Source organism: Ailuropoda melanoleuca, chromosome 4 (assembly GCF_002007445.2).
Source record: "Ailuropoda melanoleuca isolate Jingjing chromosome 4, ASM200744v2, whole genome shotgun sequence".
Taxonomy (NCBI): domain Eukaryota; kingdom Metazoa; phylum Chordata; class Mammalia; order Carnivora; family Ursidae; genus Ailuropoda; species Ailuropoda melanoleuca.
The window spans coordinates 131,245,932-131,270,267 of record NC_048221.1 but is presented as its reverse complement, the minus strand read 5'-3'; the positions used below and the strand labels follow the sequence as shown (position 1 = coordinate 131,270,267).

The 24,336-nt window shown below is 35.2% G+C and overlaps 1 protein-coding gene across 2 annotated transcripts in view; it reads left to right on the top strand.

Annotated features, from left to right (window-relative positions):
• The window catches only part of GEN1 (GEN1 Holliday junction 5' flap endonuclease), a 35,007-nt gene that overhangs the window by 1,973 nt on the left and 8,698 nt on the right, over window positions 1-24,336 (top strand). The window contains exons 2-12 of one of the 2 annotated variants that reach the window (XM_034659879.1): window positions 5,364-5,556; window positions 6,221-6,407; window positions 10,135-10,311; window positions 12,153-12,263; window positions 14,349-14,422; window positions 17,091-17,179; window positions 19,415-19,565; window positions 19,874-19,910; window positions 20,002-20,082; window positions 21,324-21,454; window positions 22,968-23,029. In XM_034659879.1, the coding sequence (XP_034515770.1) occupies window positions 5,396-5,556; window positions 6,221-6,407; window positions 10,135-10,311; window positions 12,153-12,263; window positions 14,349-14,422; window positions 17,091-17,179; window positions 19,415-19,565; window positions 19,874-19,910; window positions 20,002-20,082; window positions 21,324-21,454; window positions 22,968-23,029 (1,261 nt within the window). In that variant the 5' untranslated portion in view covers window positions 5,364-5,395. The remainder of the gene's footprint in view (window positions 1-5,363; window positions 5,557-6,220; window positions 6,408-10,134; window positions 10,312-12,152; window positions 12,264-14,348; window positions 14,423-17,090; window positions 17,180-19,414; window positions 19,566-19,873; window positions 19,911-20,001; window positions 20,083-21,323; window positions 21,455-22,967; window positions 23,030-24,336) is intronic. The other variant, XM_002914998.4, reaches the window with a different exon arrangement.

Below are 24,336 nucleotides of genomic sequence, written 5' to 3'. Positions count from 1 at the left end.
TCATTTTGTAGATGGGTTAAATGTCTTCCCAAGGTCATACGGCTTCAGTATTATATCCAAGACCAAAATCCTAGATTTCCAATCCCAAGTCTAGTGCTTTTTCAGTAAACTAAACTGAAGACACTAATAGGTTATAAAGTTTACTGTGAGTTTTTCTGACTTTGTTGATTCATATAAGTATTCTTGTGTCACATTAATTCTTAAGAATTGTTAATATGTTAAGGAGACTTCTTATATGTAATACACTTTGGTGCATGATCAGATATCAATAAAATTACTACGTTATAAAAGATGGGAGTAGAGACTCACTAAATCCCACACCACAAATTTTTCATATTGTACCTTATTAAAAAAAAACAAGAAAAAATTATAGATAGTTGTGAGTTTGATATATGCTGTATTTAAATTTTACTTAATGCTGAGCTATTTTCAAGTAACCTCATCGGGTTGATCACGACCTCATTCAAAAACCATCTGTTCTATCTTTGAGTGTAGTTGTACTTGAATATCTTAAAAGCTGTTGCGTTCTATCCCTTTTTGGAACTTTATATGCTTTTACAATCTTACTGTTGCAACTTCATGTTCAGAGGAAGCTCTGGGGCAAAGAAAGTGGCAAGGAATGGAAAACAGTAGATCGTGGGAATAGACATTTAGGATTAACTGCGTTCTTAAACCATGTTATGGTGTTATTTTTCATAAAATATATATTTCACATAATTTCGCCCTTTCTGGACTATTGGGGTATTCTTTATATATTCTGCTTTTAGGAGTGACTTTCAAAAGGAACATGCATTTGAAACTTAACCCATTTCGATCATAGATCTAATGAAGATAATCCTAAAAGAGTATTTTAAAATAATGTATTACATGTAGAACACTCACGTTAATTTTACATAATTTTTTTTTTTGCGTTTTATAAATGGCCATAAGATAGCACTGTAAAAGAAGTAAATTAACCTGTTACAGGAAGACGATTTTAATATGTTTTAGGTTTTTAAACAGGATCACTCTGGCTTCTACGAGGAGAATGATTGTGCAAGAGAGGTGGGTAGTAAAAAATAGAAGCAGGGAGGCTAGTTGGGAGACTGTCTTCAGATAGAGTCTTCAAAAGAGACTCAGCAATAATGTCCTTTCCAGTGTTGTCTGCCTCTGCCTCTAAAAATATTCTTCCTATAATTTGTTCTGCTCACTTTCTAATTCTCATGCCCACTCCCAATCCTTTTAATTTGTTGCTTGGCATAGTTCTAATTCGTTATTTTTGAGTTAAAAGAAGTGAAGTCTTTATAAAGCCTTGTAATTCAAGAAGATCTAATAGAAGTTCATTAATGTGTAAAGTTAGAGAAAAAAGATTCATTGGTGCATGTCATACAGGCTAGCTCCTATTAAAATGTCCCCTTGATTCCTATCAGTCAGAGAAAAAAGTGAGGGGGAAAAAAGTATATTTCACAGTAGCAGCAATTCTATCATGATAATGAAAAAAACTGAGCCAAGCATTACTATTTCATAGGTGTGTGCTTGGGGAGCACAAAGAGACTCTCCTCTTTTTGAAATCCATTTCAATAGCTACATGGGGACTGTAGCATAAGGTATCGAAGTCTTTTTAAAAGCTTTGAGATAGATTTTAAAACATGGTGACCAAAATGATTGGCAACGAAAGAGATAGTTTTCTAGAAAATACCACATAACTTAGGAAAAGTGGAGAAGAGAACTTTAGCTCAGAGATAGTAACACAAACTTTGCTTTCTGGGAGCCAAGAGATAATTGTTACTCTTTTTCTTTTTGCCTACATCCTTCATAACAGTTTTCTTTAAGTAGCTGTGGTTATAACTTTGTAGTCTTCTCTCACCTTTTAATAAAGGAATGGCCAAAATCAGTGTCCTAGGTAGCCATTACTGATAACTGTTCAACTCTAGTGCTGGTGGTTCTGTAACATAACTGTGGATGCTCGTTCTTTAAACCAGGTTTATTCTGACAAAATAAAATAGCATGAAGAATTAAGTTTTAAATGTAATAATCATGTTATAGTAAAAATATTATTGGGGTGCCTGGGTGGCTCAGTTGATTAAGCATCTGCCTTCAGGTCATGATCCCAGGGGCTTGGGATGGAACCTCCCATCTGGCTCCCCACTCAGCGGGGAGTCTGCTTCTCCCTCTGCTTCTGCCTCCCCTTGTTCCTGTTCCCTCCCCCCCCCCCAAATAAATAAATAAAATCTTTAAAAAAAGTATTATTTATGGGCTTAGTTAAAAGCCCTCTTGATCTTGCTTAATTAAGGGGTCCAATCTGTGGAATTTTAATTTTTAATTTTAATTTTAAAAGAATCAGTTCCAGGCTTATTTTTTCCCAGGCTTGGCTGCCCTGGTGAATAATATCCCATTAAAGTCTTTACAAAATATTCCTAATGTGCTTGAAATATTTAGAGGACTACAGTTTTTAAAATCAAGAGTCTACCTCATCAACATCTCTAATTTTTTTCTACAGCCTTCAGGAGGAATATAATATGCCTTTCAGTCCTTTACATAAATATGTATTCATCTGTGCCATCATAAACAATACTGCACTAGATGACAATCTTCATTTATTATTTATTTATATATGTGTAGTCAACTCAAGTAATGAAGCATTGAGATAAAACCGGAAGGAAGGAACCTATGAGCAGGAAAGGCCAGAGGAAAGAATGCGCCTTGCCTAAGTCCACATGACTAGCTCCCAGATGATCTGAAGGAAACAAGAAAATGCGAATCTCTCATCCCTAAAAAAGCCATACTCAAGTCAGATTTGACATGAGGTACTCATAAAACTTTGCAGAACCTTGCTGCTTAATTTGACCCATGAACTATATTCATATTTGGTCTCTTAATATTTAAGCAAGAAGTAAACCACCTGAAGATTTCTAGTTTTATTTCGTCAACCTTTTACAGATAGGACTACGTTTTTTTAACTTTTTTTAATTTGAAAAATAATATATGCATATGATTATTAAAAAAACAAAGTATACTTTGAAGAGTAATTCTTCTTCCCCTTCTTAAACTACAGTTATCCCTGCTGTAAAACCTGTTTTGTACCTGTTTTCATTTTAAAACTTGGAGATTGTATGTGTAGATCTGTCCCATTTTCTTGCTGCATCATCTGTTCTCTTTGAACATACCATAGTTTATTAAAGATATTCCTCGATGGACATTTGGTTCTTCTTGCTGTACTATTATAAACAGTGCTACAATTTTTATATAAATCTGCTCATAGCTAAGAGCATATCTTAAATTCCTGGGAGAGTTTTTTCTAATCAGAAGGTAACCTGCATTTAAAATTTTGACAGCTAGAGTCAGGGTGTAAATGAAATATGATCAGTTATAATGTCCCTCCAGAGAGAGAAACTGCATCATGTCCTTCAACAGCAATCCATTCCTGTATACAACTTGAATCACACATAAAAGGAAAGCAAAACTGTCAACAAGAATGTCCCTCTCAAACTTTCTACTTCTGAATTTTATGCGTTCTGATATTTGAGACTGTAAAAGTCTTATTTCCTTTCATAATAATGACTTAGAAAATACATGTGTCCCACTGTTTGTCCAGAATTAACTACAACTTTTGCCCAGAATTAACTACAACTTTTCACATTAACAGAGATAAAACCTTATCCTTGAATCAATGCCACAATCCAATATTTAACCAGTAGGGCTTCTTATGTGGAATAGACTACCTAATGCTTTATACTTTGCATTTAAATCTGTGTGCTTTTCTTTGTAAAGTGACATATCAACAAATACTGGTGCAGTTCTTCATAAAAAAATGAATGCACAAAATAATACAGCGGCTCTGGCCACATTATAAAATTAAGATTCAGAAAAGTGCAGAGAAAATGACAACAGTCCAGCATTTGTTTTCTTTGCAACCATGTACAATTTGTGATAATATGCTTCTGCTGTGGAATCTGTTAAAGGAACAGACAACACAGTACTTTTTATTTAGAATGGCTTTGCATTGGTTTTGCATTTTGCATGGTGATAGCCTTTTGTAGTATTTTTTGTATCCTACCTGTGTTTCTGGAATGAATTAAGGTCAGTATTCAGAGGATGATAATCTGGATTATTTTTGTAGAGTGAGACTGAATCTTCATTGCAAATATTACATAATACTCTCATCAAATAATAACAAAATAAGAGGAAAACAGATACAGGTATTTAATAAGGAAAAACTAGACTATAGAAAATACCAAAGCCAGTTAGAATAGCAGAGTTGAAGTCAATTTGTTTTTAAAATGGCTTGTACACCGAAGAGTTTAATATTAGTTTTCTTTGAATAGTGGCACTATAGGTGATTTAAAATTTTTTGTTCTTTCAAGAGGTTTTTTATTTTATTTTTCCACAATAAACATGTGCGACCTTGCAATTTGAAAAGCCAATGCTTTTTTTAAAAAAAAAGATAATTCCACATGCCTCCAACTCCATTTTATGCCCTCCCCAATTTTCCATTGACCTCTTAGTGTTTTGCCTTAGTTTTCTTGTTGGCATGCTTCTTTGCTTTTGTTTTCTTGTGTCTCCTGATTATGATAGAAAACTCGTCCTAGTCTTATTTTAGGATGTCAATAAAGGAGTGAGTTCTCAAGAAGACAAATATGATTTGCAGCATCCCTGGTACCCATCTCTGCATTTGGTATCTCTTGTTAACAGCTGGAACAAAGCCAATTACTATCATTTGGGGTTTTTTTTCCCTTTTATTTTCTAAATTTCATGCAATCGTAATGTCACCATGTGAGAAATATTCTCAACCACTGCTAACGAGAACATAGATAAGAGAGAATGAGGAGGGATAAGACCATTGACATTTGGGTTCCATTAAATTTAAAAATCACTTTATTTTTCAGTACTACAAAGAAACCCATATTTGGTGAGGAGTGGATTTTATTTTTATTTTTATTTTTTTTAAAGATTTTATTTATTTATTTGACAGAGACAGCTAGCGAGAGGGGGAACACAAGCAGGGGGAGTGGGAGAGGAAGAAGCAGGCTCCCAGCGGAGGAGCCTGATGTGAGGCTCCACCCCAGAACGCCGGGATCACGTCCTGAGCCGAAGGCAGACGCTTAAGGACTGCGCCACCCAGGCGCCCCGAGGAGTGGATTTTAAGGAAAAATTCACATGGTACAATTTGCAAATAACTTTTAATCCGTTAGTGGCATCCATATTTTTGTAGCTAGTAGGTTAATTACCACCACTGTTAAGGTTTCAAATGTTCTTGACACATTGCAAAAAGCTGACTAATGAAAGAAGTAAGGAGAATCTCTATGAATTATCCTAAACAAACATATAATATATTGTTTGAATTTCTGTTCTGAGCTTCTGTGTCTTTTAACAATCTTATGTAGTATGTTTCACATAACAGCAGGTAATCACCAGAATGGGCGTGAATGACTTGTGGCAAATTTTGGAGCCTGTTAAGCAGCACCTCCACTTGCATAATCTTTGTGGGAAAACCATTGCAGTTGATCTGAGTCTCTGGGTATGTGAAGCACAGACGGTCAAAAAAATGATTGGAACAGTCATGAAGCCCCACCTCAGGTACAGTAAACGTCCTTAGGATATAAATGTATGATTGCATAAGCAGGTAATGTCTTGGTGTTGTTTCCATTATGTTTCTTTGTTGTTGCTGCTTTACATTTTGGGATTTTAAGCTATATTAACATGTCAGTCTCTGCCGTCTCGAAATCGATGGCTCGTAAAATTGAGCTCCAGATTCACAGACCTAGCTGCCTACTTCCCATATCCACTAGGATGCTTTGGTGACTAGAAGCCAGAAATTTGGGAACCATTCTGTTTGACCCCTTCTTACATCCAATCTATCAGGAAGTCTTAACAGTTCTACTTCTAAAATATTCCTTGTGTTCAGAAACTTCTGCTGATGTCCAGAAGCAGCATCTCAGTGTGTGACACCGTCCTCTCTCATCTGTACTGAAATGACATCTTCATGAGTTTTCCTCCCTCAGCTCCTGGCCTCCTCCTTCTCTAAACCATCTTCCACGAAGCACTGAGAACCGTCATAAATCTCGCTTGCTTAAAAACATTCAGTGGTTTCTCAGTTCACTTGAAATATGAATACATAAAATGTGATTGCATGTGACCTTTCTGATACTAGTCTGATGTTGTTACCATTATGTCATATTGTTATGTTGACTTTTGCTATCAGCATATGATTATTAATGGATTACTCATTTTTATATTTAAGGAACTTATTTTTTCGTATCTCCTATTTAACACTAATGGATGTAAAACTGGTGTTCGTTATGGAAGGGGAACCCCCAAAGCTGAAAGCTGATGTCATATGCAGGAGGAATCAGATGCGATATGGGCCTTCGGGAAAAACATGGTCTCAGAAAACAGGGAGATCACATTTTAAATCAGTTTTAAAAGAGGTGAGTGTTTAGATGTGACTCAATAATTCTGATTTGAGTTAGAGAATACATTTTACTCTGATAAAGGTTGTTATATCATCATCTTTAATACTCACTAAACTTACTGTAACTAGGCCAATGTGGATAGAGAAGAAAGTTTATATTCTGTAGTGAAACTGACCCAAGTTCAAGCCCGGCTCCGGCACATAGAAATTCTGAAATGATGAGCAAGATTTTTAAATTATATCTGCCTCACTTGCCACCCTGTCCAAAGAGGATAGTAACACTCTGCAGGGATGTGGTGAAATTAGAAAACAAAATCAACAAACCCAATATCTAAAGTGACTACTACATAGTAGGGAGTTGATACATGTTACCTGTTATGACATCTTCAGCCCTTAAAGAATTTCCCAGAATAAAAATCTAATTAGCTCATACTTCACTCATTCATTCTGGGGGACACCAGAGGGAGAAAGAGAGAATCTTAAGAGGGCTCCTTGTCCAGCACGAAGCCCATGTAGAGCTCAATCCCACAACCCTGAGATTGTGACCTGAGCTGAAATCAAGAGTCTGATGCTTGATTGACTGAGCCACCCAGGGGCCCTCACAAATGGTTTTTATCTTGGACTTTTAGCTTATCCTACGATACCCATATATCCCTTTTGCCACATTCTATCCAAATCCTTGTAATGGTTGTGCAACATGTATGAAATACTACAAAAAGCTATGAATCATCCCCCCATGATTGTATATATGTTTACTTGTCATTCTTCTGTAATATTTGTGAAATTATGATGAAGATTTTTTTTGTATTCATAGTTTTTTCTTATGACTGGGATTGTAAGATAAATTACCCAAAGTGGGACGGATAGACCAAAGTTTAGGAATGATTTTATAGTTCTCGCCAATCACTTTCCACCAGCACAGATATGAGATATGTAATTTCAGTATACCTCAAGAATATTTGGTGGTAGAAGGTTTATCTTTGTATTATTTAGTATACAAAAACAAAGTTATTTCTTTATGTAATATATATAAATACATATAATACATACTTAATAGGTATTGGTCTTTTAATGGTGAGGTTAAACATTTTAGTTTTTAGTGTCTCAGTTGATAAATGGCCTTGTGTCCTTGCCTGACGAATCTTTTGAGGTTTTAATTTTTTGTTGTTTTTCAAGTTCTTTATGTTAAAGATACAAACTTTTCTATTATATTTGCTTTTAATTTATATCTCCATTTTTCTTTCCTTTTCTTTCTTTTTTTTTTTTTTTAAAGATTTTATTTATTTATTTGACAGAGACAGGGGGAGAGAGCACAAGCAGGGGGAGTGGCAGGCAGAGGCAGAGGGAGAAGCAGACTCCCCATTGAGCAGGGAGCTCGATGTGGGGCTAGGTCCCAGGACCCTGAGATCATGACCTGAGCCGAAGGCAGATGCTTAACCAACTGAGCCACCCAGGCGCCCCCGTTTTTCTTTTTAATTGTGGTTAAAATTTTCCTTTCTTTTCAAAGATATTATATAAAATAATCATTTTTCTCTTGAAATTTTATTTTCTATTCGTATTGTGATTTTAAAAAATAGTTTTCAGTTAGTGATTCTTCCACCATGATGACTATTAGTAGCTGAAGAAAATATCTGTACTGAATTCTAATTATTTCTTACAGAGTCTGTTCCTGGAAATATCTATGGTCCACATACTCAGGGCATGAAATACCCAGTATAAAGCAACAAGATGTCCATTGAGAAAATTGCTCCATTTCTGTTTCTTTATTGCAGTAATTGTGATGTTCCTAAGCACTTTGTGTCAGTGTTCAGTGTTGCCTGAATGAATAAAAACTTCATTTTCATATATCTGTACCTTCAGTTACTAGGCCCTACTTCCTGCTAACCTATTGTCATCTTTTAGGTATAAGCATGAAACACAAATTAGTTTTCCTCTAATACTACCCCACATGACAGGCTTAGGGTAAGGAGATTTACAGCCAGCCTCATCACAAATTCTGTGCTGGTTTTTGAAGAGTTGGAATGACAAATAATGAAGGAATCTGAAATACCTTCCAAACTCTTTTATTATGAAAGGATCTTTCTTTCTTTCTTTCTTTCTTTCTTTCTTTCTTTCTTTCTTTCTAAGATTTTATTTATTTATTTATTTGAGAGTGAGAGGAAGGGAGCACAAACGGGGGGAGGGGCGGAGAGAGAGGGAGAAGCAGACTCCGCACTGAGCAGGAAGCTGGACATGGGGCTTGATCCCAAGACCCCCCCAGATCATGGCCTGAGTTGAAGGCAGATGCTTAACCAACTGAGCCACCCAGGTGCCCTTGAAAGGACATTTCTTATCTAGAGGAAGGCAGAAGTGATATCTAACAAAACTATCTCCCTTAAAGTTACACAGCCAGAGTCCTGGAAAGTACTTTTTTTTCCCCAACATAGTACTTTGTCTTTTTGAACCCTGTCCACCTTGGGCAACATCTGGCAGAGATTTTTATTATGTAATATAGCATGCAAGCAATCAGTTAAAGCAAAAGATGATATTTGTAGCATCAGTTTCTAGAAACTACAGGTAAAAAGCCTCTTTTCCTCACCATACCCAGTGTTTCTCATTGTAATGTGCATGCACAACAAGAAAGAATGCCCTAGGCTATAAGGCTAGACTACAAGCTGTTCATCTGGGTTCAACTCATAACACAAAGGAAACTCACAGAGGATTATTTATAAATCAGCACATTGATAGAAACAACCTGCACAGACATTTGGCTTCTGGGAGCAAATCAACAACTGGTTCCTATGTGGTTTCCCACAACATGACAGTTTCATTGTACGGATGTGACAGAGGGAAAGAAGAGAACTGTAAGGTCTCAAGTAAAATTGGGAATAGCGTCTTCTTTGGAAGAGCTCATATTAAGTTGCCCATCATGTGAGAAGAAGTTTTGTAGTTTTGCAGATGTTAATTTTAATGTGATTAATTATTAATCATTTAAAGATATTTCTTTTAAATCTTGATATAACATTGAACAAAACAGTGAAAATTGAATATTTAATGCTTTTTCTAAAATGTAATTTTTTAAAAGATTTTATTTATTTTTTAGAAAGAGAGAGAGAGAATGAGCAGGGTGGGGTGAGGAGGGAGAGGGAGAAGCAGACTCTCCGCTGAGCAGGGAGCCCAACTTGGGGCTCAATCTTAGGACCCTGAGATCATGACTTGAGCCAAAAGCAGACGCCTAACCAACTGAGCCTCCCAGGTGCCTCTAAAATGGAATTTTTAAATTAATTTTTAATTGAATGTGGATTGCTTTTTAATTGACATAATTTTTTTAAGCTTTCTTTATAGAAAATTTTAAGTCAATATAAAAGTAACCCATCATCAGTCTTAAACAATTATCAGCTCTTGGCCAATCTTGTTTTATCTGTGTCCCCACTCACTCCCTGCTCCCATGTCATTCTGAAGCAAATCCCACATATAATATTGCCTCAGTCTCAATATTTCAATATCTTTGTCTAAAAGATAAGGACCCTTAAAAAATAAAAACATAACAATACATTTCTTACTGTCACACCTAAAGTTTAGCAATCATTCTTTAATGCCCTAAAGTATTTAGTATTCAAATTTCCAATTGTTTCTTAAATATCACAATCTGTAAAATAATCTAAATAGTTACAATTAATATTTGTAATACAGAAGTCAAACACTGAAAAAAATAGCAATAAAATAATGTTCTTAGATTTCTTGCACCTGTGTTTTCTTTTCAGTGTCTTGATATGCTGGAATGCTTAGGAATTCCCTGGGTCCAAGCAGCTGGGGAAGCTGAAGCCATGTGTGCTTATCTTAATGCCAGTGGTTATGTAGACGGCTGTCTCACCAATGATGGGGATGCTTTCCTTTATGGTGCCCAGACTGTTTACAGGAATTTCACTATGAATACCAAGGTACTTTTCTTTCTTTTTTTCAGCATTTGTTTCACAAAGTACCTTTTTAAAAGGGATTATTAAATGATTAAATGAAATAATATGTGTAAAATACTTACCATCATGCCTGGCATATAGCAGTTGGTAAATGAAATGTTGTAAATATTGACACATAGTTCATTTTCTCTGAAATGTGGATTTCTCTTTTAAGGGCTTGATTTGTTTCACATGATGTAATTCTAAATCAGTTTCAATAATGTATTATAAAAATGCATATGAAATGTCTTGCTTTGACCCAGAATTTCCATTTTTTAGTAATTTATCCATAAAAACACCTCTAAATATGCAAGAAGAGATGTACAAAGATGTTAATTGCAGCGTTGTTAGTAATTACAAAAATGTGGCAAACCACCCACATGCCCATTTCTTCCTTTTTTTTTTCTTTAAGATTTTATTTATTTGAGAGAGAGAGCGCAAGCACACATGAACAGGGGGAGAGGCTGAGCCTGGAGCCTGACACTGGGCTTGATTGCAGGACCCTGAGATCATGGCTTAAGCTAAAGTCAGCTGCTTAACTGACTGAGCCACCTAAGCACCCCTGAAATGCCCATTTCTAGGGAATGGTTAAACGCAGCCATGGTTCTCAGTTAGAGAGGTATTGCCAGGGGAAATTTTAGTCATAACTAGTCTAGGTTGGGCAAGGGAGATTATAGACATTTGATAGAATGGAGCCAGGAAAGCTAAACCTCTTGCCAGATGATTCTATTATTATCTCTCTGAAAATGCTAATAGTGTCTCCACTGAGAAACATTGCCTCAGAGTCCATTATATGTAATAGCAAGCAGTCATTAAAAAGATAGTATTGGGGCACCTGGGTGGCTGAGTTGGTTAAGCAGCTGACTCTTTTTTTTTTTTTTTTTAGATTTTTTATTTATTTATTTGACAGAGATAGAGACAGCCAGCGAGAGAGGGAACACAAGCAGGGGGAGTGGGAGAGCAAGAAGCAGGCTCATAGTGGAGGAGCCTGATGTGGGGCTCGATCCCAGAACGCCACGATCACGCCCTGAGCGTGAAGGCAGACGCTTAACGACTGCGCCACCCAGGTGCCCCAAGCAGCTGACTCTTGATCCCAGCTCAAGTCTTGATCTCTAAAAAAATTTAAAAGATTAAAAAAATAAATTAAAAGATACGTATTATTGATATTAAAGACATATTGGTAAGCAAAAATGTTACAAAATAGCACTTTTATATAATTCTAAATATAGGTAATAATAATAAATATTTGTGTATATGTGTCAAAGTGTTTTTTGAAAGAATATGCATGAGAGGGAGGCAAACCGTAGGAGACACTGAACTCTAGAAAACAACTGAGGTTTGCTGGAGGGGAGGTGGGTGTGGGGGGAAGGGATAGTTGGGTGATGGGCATTAAAGAGGGCACTTGATGTCATGAATACTAGGTGTTATATGCACTGATGAATCACTAAATTCTACTTCTGAACTAATAAAAAAATATGCACTACAATACTTTCAACGTTGCAATTACAGGGAATGTTTACTTTTTATAATATTCACTTTATAGTGTCTAATTTTATAAGGTGAAAATCTTTTGTAGACATCAAAAGAAAAAATAAAAAGGAAAATTTTGACTATTATTATAGTTTATTTTTTAAGCCAGTTTTTGAAACTATGACTTTATTTCCAGATACTGAAGTGTTAGATTCTGTGAAGATTCTGGTGATCAGGATAATTTTTTTCCAATTTGACTTTTAGGAATAATTAAGCATTTAGAGACAAATTCTTTTTTGTAATGTTTAATGTATAAATGTTTACTTTTTGAAGATTAAATCTGTACTTTCTTCTAGGATCCACATGTTGATTGTTATACAATGTCATCTATCAAGAGTAAACTAGGTTTGGATAGAGATGCTCTGGTTGGACTAGCCATACTGCTTGGCTGTGATTATCTTCCAAAGGTAGGCTTAGATTATTGTATTTACTTACTAGTCACAGTATGTCTTTTTTGATACCTTACATGCTGCATAAATATAGAAATAATGTGGGTATCTGATTAAGAACCTCATTTAGAGTATAATTTTAGGCATAATAAACAATTTAGTAACAAAAATAATCAGCATTTCAAGTGACATTAAAAAACTGGCTCATTGTGACACTGAATGTGATAAACGAGAATGGAATAATAAGTAGGCCCACAGCTTGAATATCAGTAAACCATTACTCTAGACTAAGAGATTCACGTTCAAGTTTTACTACCATTTTTTTAAAAATACAGGAATTACTCTCTTGTTGTGTCATGCCAATGTGAATTTCTATCACTGTTTTGTCTATTTTTTGGTTTTCAATCTTCCTTGCAGCTTTCCAACCGTGCAAGTGCTCAGTATTATTACTGTTGCTAGGCAACATGATTATTGGGGTAAACCATTCATCCTTCCTTGCCTCTTAGCATTGCATTGAAACATTTTATTTAAGATGCACAGTATGGTACTCTGTAACAAATAGGTATACTAGTAGGTGAGTGATAAAGAATTACAAGGAGAACCCTATTCTTAAATATATTTAAAAATATGGAATGCCTTGTATTGTTCTAACTATATAGTCCCAGCATTATGTCCCTACTGATCATCTCTGTGTTCTTACTAAATCCTTCATTATACTGTACTATCCCCAAGAGAAGTCTAACAAAGGATGACATCTCTCTTTTTTTTCCACCAGAGCTTAGGAGAGAGGAAAAAATAGCAGGATTGTAAAATTATTAACCATCATTTCTAACTTATATCATCAGTGACCAGAGAGAGAAATCACTTTTTTTTAGCTTGTAGGAAAAGGAAGCAGGAGGAGGGAAACTTTTAAATAACACAAAAGTAATTATTTTATTATAATGCTCATTCTGAAATAGAAGATTCTTATTTCCCATATGTAATTATATCATAATTAAAGTCTAGAAACAGCCAAATGTTGAATGTAAGATAAAATTTGCAAAATTAAGCTCACAGAAACCAGTTTTAGCTACTGTGATGTTACATTATGTATTAACCTTAGCTATTTTGGCGTTTTCTCTCCTTTGTAACGCAACTGGTATCTATTTTGTTCTACTTAAAGATTTTTACCACTTATGGACTAACATGATTTACCTTCAAAAAACTTAACATGTAGCTAAATGCTAATATAAGGAGGAGGGTTTACAAAATATCTAGCAACAGACATGGGCTGTAGCCATGAAACAGACTTCTGGGGACCACTGTTATTCCAGGTGCTACCCTTTTAGTAGCTGATCGTGAGTGTAAGGGGGTCGGGAAGGGGATTCAAGCTGGAGGGAACCCCTTTGCCAGCAGGCACTTAGGATGCTTGTGCAGTGACTATTTACTAACCAATTTGGAAATATTTTAGCACTGGTATGTCTATCCCAGTGCGTATTGGCTAAATAGCAGCCCTGCTTATAAGGATACATTCATAAACTTTTATAGGAACTGGAACTGGAAGACTGGACCAGAAATTGTCATGCAAATATACATTTATTAACATTTTTTGTGTGTTGGGAACTTAACACTCATTTTAACTTTTCTTAAGCTATTAATTTCAAGAGTTAACTTGGAACTCTCCTTTGTGCTCTTTTGATGTCTGGGTCTTTAAATATTAAATCTTTAAGTAAATGAACATGCTTTTTCTGATCACAAATACAACCTCAAATTAGGTCAAATTAAAAGATTATCAGAATAATTAACATAAAAAGTGAAAGCCCTCTAAAGTTCTGTTCCTCCCTCCCTTAAACGCTCTCAGTGGTTTAGTGTATGATCCTGTGACTTTTTGGTTTGCGTAGATTAACAATGTCATAGTTATTTTACTTACAAATCTAGATCACAGGGTGGTTATTCTGTAATTTTTATTTTACAAGTGGCAAGGTATCTTGCACATCTTTTCCTATCATTACATAATTGCCTTATCCTGTCAGCTGCACAACCTCCCATTGGATGGACATGTCATGCTTTATTTCTCCATTCCCCGATGATTAACATTGGCATTTCTTTTTCGCTTTCTGAAAGGGAGTCCCTGGAGTTGGCAAAGAGCAAGCATTAAAACTTATACGGACTCTGAAAGGGCAAAGTTTACTTCAAAGGTAACTAAAAATTACTCTTTTTTTGCGACATTAGACATTTAATCTTGTTGAACTGAATAGTGACTATTACAAAAAGCATTATATTATGCTTTCCAAAAATGGATTTTGTGTTTTTATTTTTATTTTTTTAGAGGGGGATAGAGGGAGAGAGAATCCTAAGCAGGCTCCATGCCCTTCGCAGAGCCCCACATGGGGCTTAATCTCACATCCCCAAGATCATGACCTGAGGCCAAATCAAGAGTCAGATGCTTAACCGGTTGAGCTACCCAAGCACACCCTGGGTTTTGTATTTTTAAACTGATCTATATTTTCATTTAAAATCACTGATTTCTTTAAAAAGGATGTTATTATTTATTTATTTATTTATTTTAAAGAGACAGAGTGTGCACACAAGTGCCTGTGTGAGTGGGGGGAGGGGCAGAGAGAGAGGGAGAGAGAGAATATCATGCAGACTCCACTCTGAGCACAGAGCCTGATGTGGGGCTTCATCTCACCACCCCGAGATCATGACCTAAGCCAAAACCAAGAGCTGTTGCTCAACTGACTAAGCCACCCAGGTGCCCCAGAAATCACTGATTTTGAGGATGGCCAACTGGCTCAGTCAGTGGAGCATGCCTTGATCTTGGAGTTGTGGGCTCGAGCCCCATGTTGGGTGGAGAGATTACTTAAAAATAAAATATTAAAAAAAATTTTTAAGATAATTTATTATATTTTAGAGAGAGAGTACTGGGTGTAGGAAGGAGGGGCAGAGGGAGAGAATCTCAGGCAGACTCCCCACAGAGTGCGGAGCTGGACATAGGGCTTGGTCTCACAACCCTGAGATCATGACCTGAGCTGAAATCAAGAGTCAGGGGTTTAACCAACTAAGCCATCCAGGCACCCTGCAAAAATAAAGTATTTAAAATAAATAATGATAATAAAATAAAAACTGATTTTCGCTTATTCTGATATTTTCCAAAGAAAAGACTATACGTCCTAAGCCGCGCTGTATTTTTTTCATTATTAGGTCACTACAGACACAAGCAGTAAGAGGCCAAATGTGTTTATTTATAACCATGTACTTTTACCATAGTAATTAAATTTTTATATTTAAATTTTATATTTAAAATTATTTTTTATATAAAATATTTTGATATCATATTTATTCTCTATAAGTGCAATGCCTGCCATATTGCAAATATTTAATAACATGTAACACTTGATCACAATTTTTACTTGAGTACCCTTTGTTCTATAGCCACAGACTGTGCTATTAGTTTTGAAAGCATGTGAAGTATATTTACTTAATGAAAGCAGTGGTTTATGTTAATGTTAATTATGAATTAATATTAATGATAATAAAGTATGGAGTGAATAAGAAGGAGCTCCTTCAGCTATAAAGCTACTGGTACATCTAAGACTTCAATGAATCTGTTACTGGTTCATCAGAGAGTTCTGTGCCAAAGCAGGAGAAAACGGTATACTTTGGCATGGGATCATTTGGGGATTGTGAAGCATAATATAAAGAACAATCTAAAGAATAAAAAGAAGATATGGTACTCACTACAAATCATCCTTATTGACAGAATTTCAGCAAATACGTGCTTAAAATTACCTTATCGTTATGTATCATTCTGATTTTAATTAATTGAGACTGACTTTCCCCCTCTTTTGTTTTCCACATTTAAAGTTCGGTTTATTTATCCAGCATCTATTAATGCTAATTTTTAGCAACCTCCTATTTGGTCTTTGTAGTAAATGAGTCAGAAATTCCAAATGCCTAATAATAACTCTTAGTACCAGACACTGCACAATGAACTGAAGAGAGAATTTAGTTTTTTATTAGACCTATAACTTCTGTTAAGTAGAGGAACATAATTCAGAGCACTTGTGTTTTATGAGGAATACTTAACTATCCCCTTGGTGGCTTTATGTTGCCTAGAACTTTAGCCAAAAATAAAATTAACTTTTACTTAGTAGAAATCTTAGCAGATGCACATTTTCCTTAAAATCAGCCATTGAACAGGCAATGTTTTGCAGTTTATGTAAGAGAATAAGAAAATGATAATTTCAGATGATCTAGATTTTTTAAACAGTTTTTACTCAGAAACTAAATGTTCTATTTAGTTTTATACTTTACCCTTCATCCCTATTCCTGATACAGGAAAATGTTCACTTACATGATTCTATTTGTTTTATACTCACACAGAGAAAAGAGATCAAAAAAACACATACAAGTCATTCTTCCTACGTATTGCTGCCTAACTTAAGCTTCTCTAAAAAAATACCAAAAAACTGAATGAATATATGAATACACACATATGAGTACATGAATATGAGTACATATTCTTTTTCTCTCTTCTCCTGATCCCTCCTTTTCCCTCCCTCTTTCTCCTGCCTCCTCCTTTCCCTTCCACTCCTCAGTCTTCCTTCTTTTTTTCCTCTTTAACTGTCTGATTCTCTCTTCCCCCTGTTGCAATTCTGTTGTCCTTGGAGCCACGTTTTTAAATTGAGGTACATAGATTGAGGGTTTTCCCAGGCTGGGCCAGTGACTTTAGCTACCATCAAAGAGAAAACAAGTGGGCAGGTAAGGAAGGGAACAGCATAGCCTGACATTTGAGAGCATGGCATTTTGGTGACCATGTTTTTGTTTGTGTCGTTTTCCTTTTAACACCATTTTCTTTTACAGGTTTACTCAGTGGAATGAGGAATCATGCTCTGATCCACAACCACTAGCTATTAAAAAACTGGCCCATTGTTCTGTGTGTTCCCATCCAGGTAAGCAGACATAGGGAATGCTATCTCTAGAACATTAGTGTCTGATACCCACATGTCATCCTGTTCTTATAATACTTGTTACGCACCTGTCTTCCTCAGTAGATTGAAAATCCTCGGTGTCAGGAGTTGTGTCACATATACACCGTAGGCACTCAATAATTGTTAATTGAATGAAATAATGTGATGTAAATGATAAATATAGGATATATTTATCCTATATTAAATGATATCCTATATTAAATGATAAATACAGGATGACTGCAGTTTCAAATTACATAGATGTTAAAATTATGTTTTCAATATAGAAATCCATTTAAACAAAAAAATATATCATACTGCTAAGTCTTAGGGGGAAACTGGACTAAAACCATTTGTTTATACTTGCATAAAGATAGTGACTTAAAACTAATTTCTAATACATGTTTTTTGTTATTGAAAATAACTTCGCTCCCCTTCATTAGTCTTGGTAAAAAAAAAAAAAAAAAGATGTCATTAGTGTACTGCATCAGAAACAGCTTTCACTCCCAGGTGAGGGTAGGAAATCTTATTAACTCATCTTTTAAAAGAAATTCTTGGGGCTCCTGAGTGGCTCAGATGGTTAAGCATCTGCCTTTGGCTCAGGTCATGATCTCAGGGTCCTGGGATTGAGCCCCACATCAGGCTCCCCACACAGGGGGAGTCTGCTTCTGCTTCTCCTCCCTCCTCCTCCCCAGCTCATCCTCTCTCTCTCTCACTCTCTAATAAATAAATAAGACCTTTACAAAATAATAGGAATAAAAATTAAAAATAAAAGAAATTCTTTATTTGTCTCAATATGTGTTCATAAGCATTGTCAAATTATAGATGAAATCATGGATAAATAAATGTTTTTATAGAATACTTTATAAATTCAATTCTGTAGTTTTTTGATACTTTATCAATGATAGTTTTAGTTCCTGTCAATTATGTGTGCTCTTCTGTATTCTCAAAACAATGTTAAAAGTGGTCATGCTTTCCTTTGAAAGGGAACTAGGGCCCCACACCTCTGCCAGAGTCATAATTCATTCATGTTCCAAGCACAGTTTTAAAGTAGCTGTGCAGGTTACTGAGGGCTAGACACTAANATTAAAAATAAAAGAAATTCTTTATTTGTCTCAATATGTGTTCATAAGCATTGTCAAATTATAGATGAAATCATGGATAAATAAATGTTTTTATAGAATACTTTATAAATTCAATTCTGTAGTTTTTTGATACTTTATCAATGATAGTTTTAGTTCCTGTCAATTATGTGTGCTCTTCTGTATTCTCAAAACAATGTTAAAAGTGGTCATGCTTTCCTTTGAAAGGGAACTAGGGCCCCACACCTCTGCCAGAGTCATAATTCATTCATGTTCCAAGCACAGTTTTAAAGTAGCTGTTATATTCTTGTAATATTCTCATTAAAGAAACATTTCATGAGTTATTCTGTTAAGTAAATAATTTTTTTAAAGATTTTATTTATTTATTTATTTGAGAGAGGTGGGGAAAAGCACAGAGGGAGAATGAGAGGGAGAATCAGACTCCCTGCTGAGCAGAAAACCCAGCGTGGGGCTCGATCCTGGGACCCTGGGATCATGACCTGAGCCGAAACCAGATGCTTAACCAACTGAGCCACTGAGGCGTCCCATAATCTTTTTTTTTTTTCAAAGATTTTATTTATTTATTTGACAGAGAGACAGCCAGCGAGAGAGGGAACACAAGCAGGGGGAGTGGGAGAGGAAGAAGCAGGCTCCCAGCGGAGGAGCCTGATGTGGGGCTCGATCCTAGAACGCCAGGATCACGCCCTGAGCTGAAGGCAGATGCTTAACAGCTATGCCACCCAGGCGCCCCCCATAATCTTTTTTAATGCCAATAATTATATCCTACTTTTCTTGCATGTAGCTACCAAATAAACCACAAAGTTTTCTATTGTTGATTATTGTAAAATTATAATTTCTAGTTACAAATTAACAGTTTCAGATAGAAGAATAATCTATAGAAACAACAGAAAAAATAGTGTCATGTAAGAATAATAGCTCAGGATCTACTTTGTCTTAAGAATTATTAAAGTACGCATCATTCTATTCAGCCTAAATGTACTGGAGCCTTCCTATATGCTAAGGACTTTGGTAGGCAGTATTCATTTTTAAAAATTTGGATAAGGGGAAAAAAAAAAGATGTAGAAGGTAAATCTAAAAAGCAGTGGAAGTCATAATTCTCTGTGTTTCCATAAAGGTTCACCTAAGGATCATGTACGTAATGGATGCAAACTCTGTAAAACTAATCGATATTGTGAACCACATGATTACGAATACTGTTGTCCTTGCGAGTGGCACCGTACGGAGCATGATAGACAACTGAGCACAGTAGAGAACAGCATTAAGAAGTAAGTTCTTTTTTTTAACTCCCTTTTTTCTGTCCTGACCTATTTACACACCTCTACTTGGATTATTTCCACATAACCTTCTCCCGTGTCTAAATGAGTAACATTTCACAAAATCCGTTTTTTGATTTAGTTCAAATATTAGGCTATCTCAGAAGACAGTGATTTAATAGTTATTCAAGGAGAAGCTTGATGACTGGGATATTATCTGAGGGTATTTTTCATTAAATGAGCAGAGATTGGATAAAATGAATTGAGTCTGTCTAAAATTGCCTGATTATATTAACAACATGTATGTAATTTATTTTCAGAAAAGCTTACAGTTGTGAGGGATTCCCATTCCATGAGGTAATAACTAATAATTCAAATGTACATCTTATTTCAGAAGTTCTTTTAAAAAGTTTGAAGTCTGAATTTCTATTTTATTTTCTCTTGCTAGGTTATTCAAGAATTCCTTTTGAACAAGGATAAGTTGGTGAAGGTGATCAGGTACCAAAGACCTGATTTATTATTGTTTCAGGTATTGGAAAATAAATACTTACTTTACGCTATGTAGTTGGGTACTAGGAAGATAAGAAGGGATAATCACTTTGGTCTGAGGGGAGATTTAATACAGCTTTGACTGCACATGTATTTTTCAGCACTTATTTCTAATCTTCATTCCTTTGCCACATAGGAACCATACTTTGCAGACCACAAGACAAACCATACTTATGCCATTCTTTAGAAGACACCTTATATACCATGTACAGATTCATTGTATTCAGGAAGATATTGGAGGTGGGGCGTAATACGCAGAGAATGTGAGGATCAAGTATGTTGTTATAAAAGGTGGTGTAGTTTACAAGGGCAATGGGATTTTTTTTTTTTTTTTTTAGTATAGTTGACACACCAGGTGTACACCTTAGTGATTTGACGAGTTTATACATTATGCTGTGTTCACCAAAGGGCAATGGGATTTTTTTTTTTTAAGATTTTATTTATTTATTTGACAGAGATAGAGGCAGCCAGCGAGAGAGGGAACACAAGCAGGGGGAGTGGGAGAGGAAGAAGCAGGCTCCCAGCGGAGGAGCCTGATGTGGGGCTCGATCCCATAACGCCGGGATCACGCCCTGAGCCAAAGGCAGATGCTTAATGGCTGTGCCACCCAGGCGCCCCGGGCAATGGGATTTTTAATCAGTGACCGAACTTTAAATTTGGACAGTGTATCCCTTATTATGTGACTTTGTATGTGTGTTATCCTCAAAATAGGAATAATGTTACTTATTTCATGAAGTCACTGTGAAGATTAAATGAGATTATTTATAATAACCCCAAATATAGTGGCTAGAGAAACAGAGTAGTTCAATAAATTGTAAATACTTGTTGCCCGTCCCTACCAACAGCAGTAATACCGATGCAACCAACATTTATTGAACATCAAAATTTGCTATCATATTTAACACATTACTTGTAACCTCACTTAATCGTTATAATCTCTGAGTTGGATTATATTTTATGGTGGAAATCCTGAGGCTAAAAAAGATTAAGTAATTTATCCAGCATCTTGGAAATATCATGCTGGGGTTCAAACTGACAACCCCCACGCTTAATCCTTATGTGACATTGCCTCCCCGGGAGGCTCGTTGTTCTTTCTGGGAATATTCTCACTGATACCACTGTAACTAATGTTAATTCTGTAATAAAAAATGATATTACCTGAGAGTGCTATTTGTCTCCAAGAGATAACAAAATCTTGTTTTATTTGTTTTATATTTACAGAGGTTTACTCTTGAAAAAATGGAATGGCCCAATCACTATGCATGTGAGAAATTGTTAGTGCTTTTGACCCACTATGACATGACAGAAAGAAAGCTTGGTAGAAGGAATTCTAATCAACTACAGCCAATTCGGTAATATGAAGAATTGTACAAAGAAGTCTCTGTGTTTCCATTTGAGTATCTTATGATCTATATAATAATCTTATTAATACCTTTAATAATCTTAATACCTTTAGCAGTGGGATATGTAGCTTTTTGTTATATAAAAATAGAGTAAAGTTCTAGTAGGAAATATTAAAAGTTTATTCAGGGTTTGTAGTCAAGATAACAGTAAGTTCATGTCTTCACACACTTTTCTGCTTCAAACAAGTAGTAATAACAGATTATTAAAAGAAGTAAATATAAAATGATATAGTCAAGCATAATCATAGGACTATTTCAATGAACCGGAAAGGGAGCAAAAATGTAAAGTGAAGGGAGGGACAGAAACAGAAATGGTAAAACTCAGAAAAGGGTATAGGAGTATTCATTGTGCTATTCTTGCAACTTTTACAAAGGTTTAAAAATTTTCAAACTAAACGCTTGAGGGGGAAGTATCAAAGAAAAATGATAAACTACAAAGGAATGAAAGTCAGATAGCATACATCTTTCATGACAGTAATAGAAGCCAGAAGATGCTGGAGTAACATTTCAAAGCTGTGAGTAAAAATAATCAGCAACCTAGACATCATAAAGCCTTATTTACTGGTTGGTGAATAAATCACAGATCCTCGCTAAAAGCACTGTTAAAGGATGTACCTAAGCAAGAAGAAAAATGAACCCAAAGAGATGATGTGGATAACAAAAGACAGTGGTCAATCAATAAAGAGAAATCAATAAAATGTATTTAGCCAATTTAATAAACCAACTGGAAAAATATGTATAAAAATAGCTGTATAATGCTTAATATACAGTGATGGTAATAAACTAAAACAGTATGCATGTAAACAATTAAGGGTAACCACTAAAACACCAGAAATGCAATCTCTGTCTTTGAAACCAATACATAAAATAGGAAAGTAAGACTGTCAAACTAAAAGATTACAGGAAGGGGGAAGTAGCAAAAAAAAGTTGGGTAACAGAAAACACAAAATAAGTTGTATAAATGAGTCCAGCAAGATCAGTGATCACAATAAATGTAAGTGGATTAAACTCATCTATTCAAAGGCATTATATTGGATAAATAAACAAAATTCAGCAATATTCTGCTATTTATATGGCATGTGCAGAATAAAACTACACAAAATCTGAAAATAAAGAGATTTAAAATAATACCACGTAAAAATTTATCACAGTGATGTAGCAAAATGAACAGAAACAAAATAGACTTTAAAAGAAAAATCATTATTATGGAAAAAAGGAATGCGGAATAATAATGAAGTATACTGATAGTATATTACAATTATCAACTCTATGCACCTAATAATAAGATTATCTTTTGAATAAACTAGTCAAAGGAATAACTATGCCATAATTCTTTACCATATTTTTAGAATATTATAAAAATAGAACAAAAGTCAATGGACACTGAATAATTCAATCTACAAATTGAAAATTTCAAAATAACTCCTGTAGCTGGACCTCATTAGAAGAATTTGTTTTTCAGAATTGTTAAAACCCGGATCAGAAATGGAATTCATTGCTTTGAAATAGAATGGGAAAAGCCTGGTACGTATTCACTCTAAGCAAAATTTGTAACATTTAACCATATATGTTTAGCAAATATTGTATACATATGTAAAACATGCATATACACATATATACATATATATACATACATATATGTACATATATATACACATATATATACTATACACAAACACACACATACATATATATAAGAAATATATCACATGTACTGAGGATTGATTTCATAGTGTACCTGTGCTATTTAAATAAGTTTTGGCTAATTGTAAATATTAAAAACTTAAGTAATTTTATCTTAATATCTTAAGTTGACATTTCTATTGTAATTGATGTTTAAGAATATAATATGGAAGTAGTTTTGATCTATATTTGGTCTGTATTTCTGAAGAAAATGCTGCTGCACACAGTCTTGTCATTGGATTTCATTGTGTAGTTGGGTCTAAAGAAATCAGGGTTGCTGCACAGCACCTGAGGTACTCTTCCTCTCCTTTCTTTGTATAGTTTTCATGAGAATTTATAGTTGTCAAATTACTCTTATTTTGCTACAGACAAAAATGCAGTGAATTCTGAATTAGCTCCCCAACTGAAGGCGAGGAAAGCACAGATCATTTATAAGGGAAAGTAATCCCAAATTCATTTCTATTTGGCTTTGAAATTCAATTGCGTGGTTCTATGTGAATGAGTGAGGCAGTAAATTTGTCAGAGTTTAAGTTGTAGGTAATTTTGAAGAATGAAATTATAAGGAATTAGATAAACTATTCTAAGCAATACGAGGAAAATAGAAAGCTGAAGAATTTTGAGGACTGTTTAGCAACAGTTCTACCAACTGTAGTATATTTTCAGGAAAGAAAAATCACATGAACCCAGTTTGGCAGTACATCTGTGTTCAGAACTGAGTATTGTCAGGGCCTCATGGGTAGCTCAGTTGGTTAAGCGTCTGCTTTCAGCTCAGGTCATGATCCTGGAGGCCTGGAATCAAGTCCCCTGTCAGGCCCCCTGCTCAGCGGGGAGCCTTTTTCTCCCTCTCCCTCTGCCACTCCCCGTGCTTGTGCTTTCTCTCTCTCTCTGTCAAATAAATAAAATCTTAAAAAAAAAAAAAAGAACTGAACTTAGTCCTTTGTGGGTGCTATTTCTTAAGGGGAAAAAAAATGTACCCCTAACCAGTTTAACTAAGAAACACTGTAAGTTCATCTGTTTCTGTTGTTTGTACGTTAAACTCATCAACTAATATTTCCATTATAGTGGCTTCTCACGTGATTTTTCCCTCATGTAGGGAAATAAACATAAGGATCTAGTCTATTTATCTATCATATTATAAATTTACATGC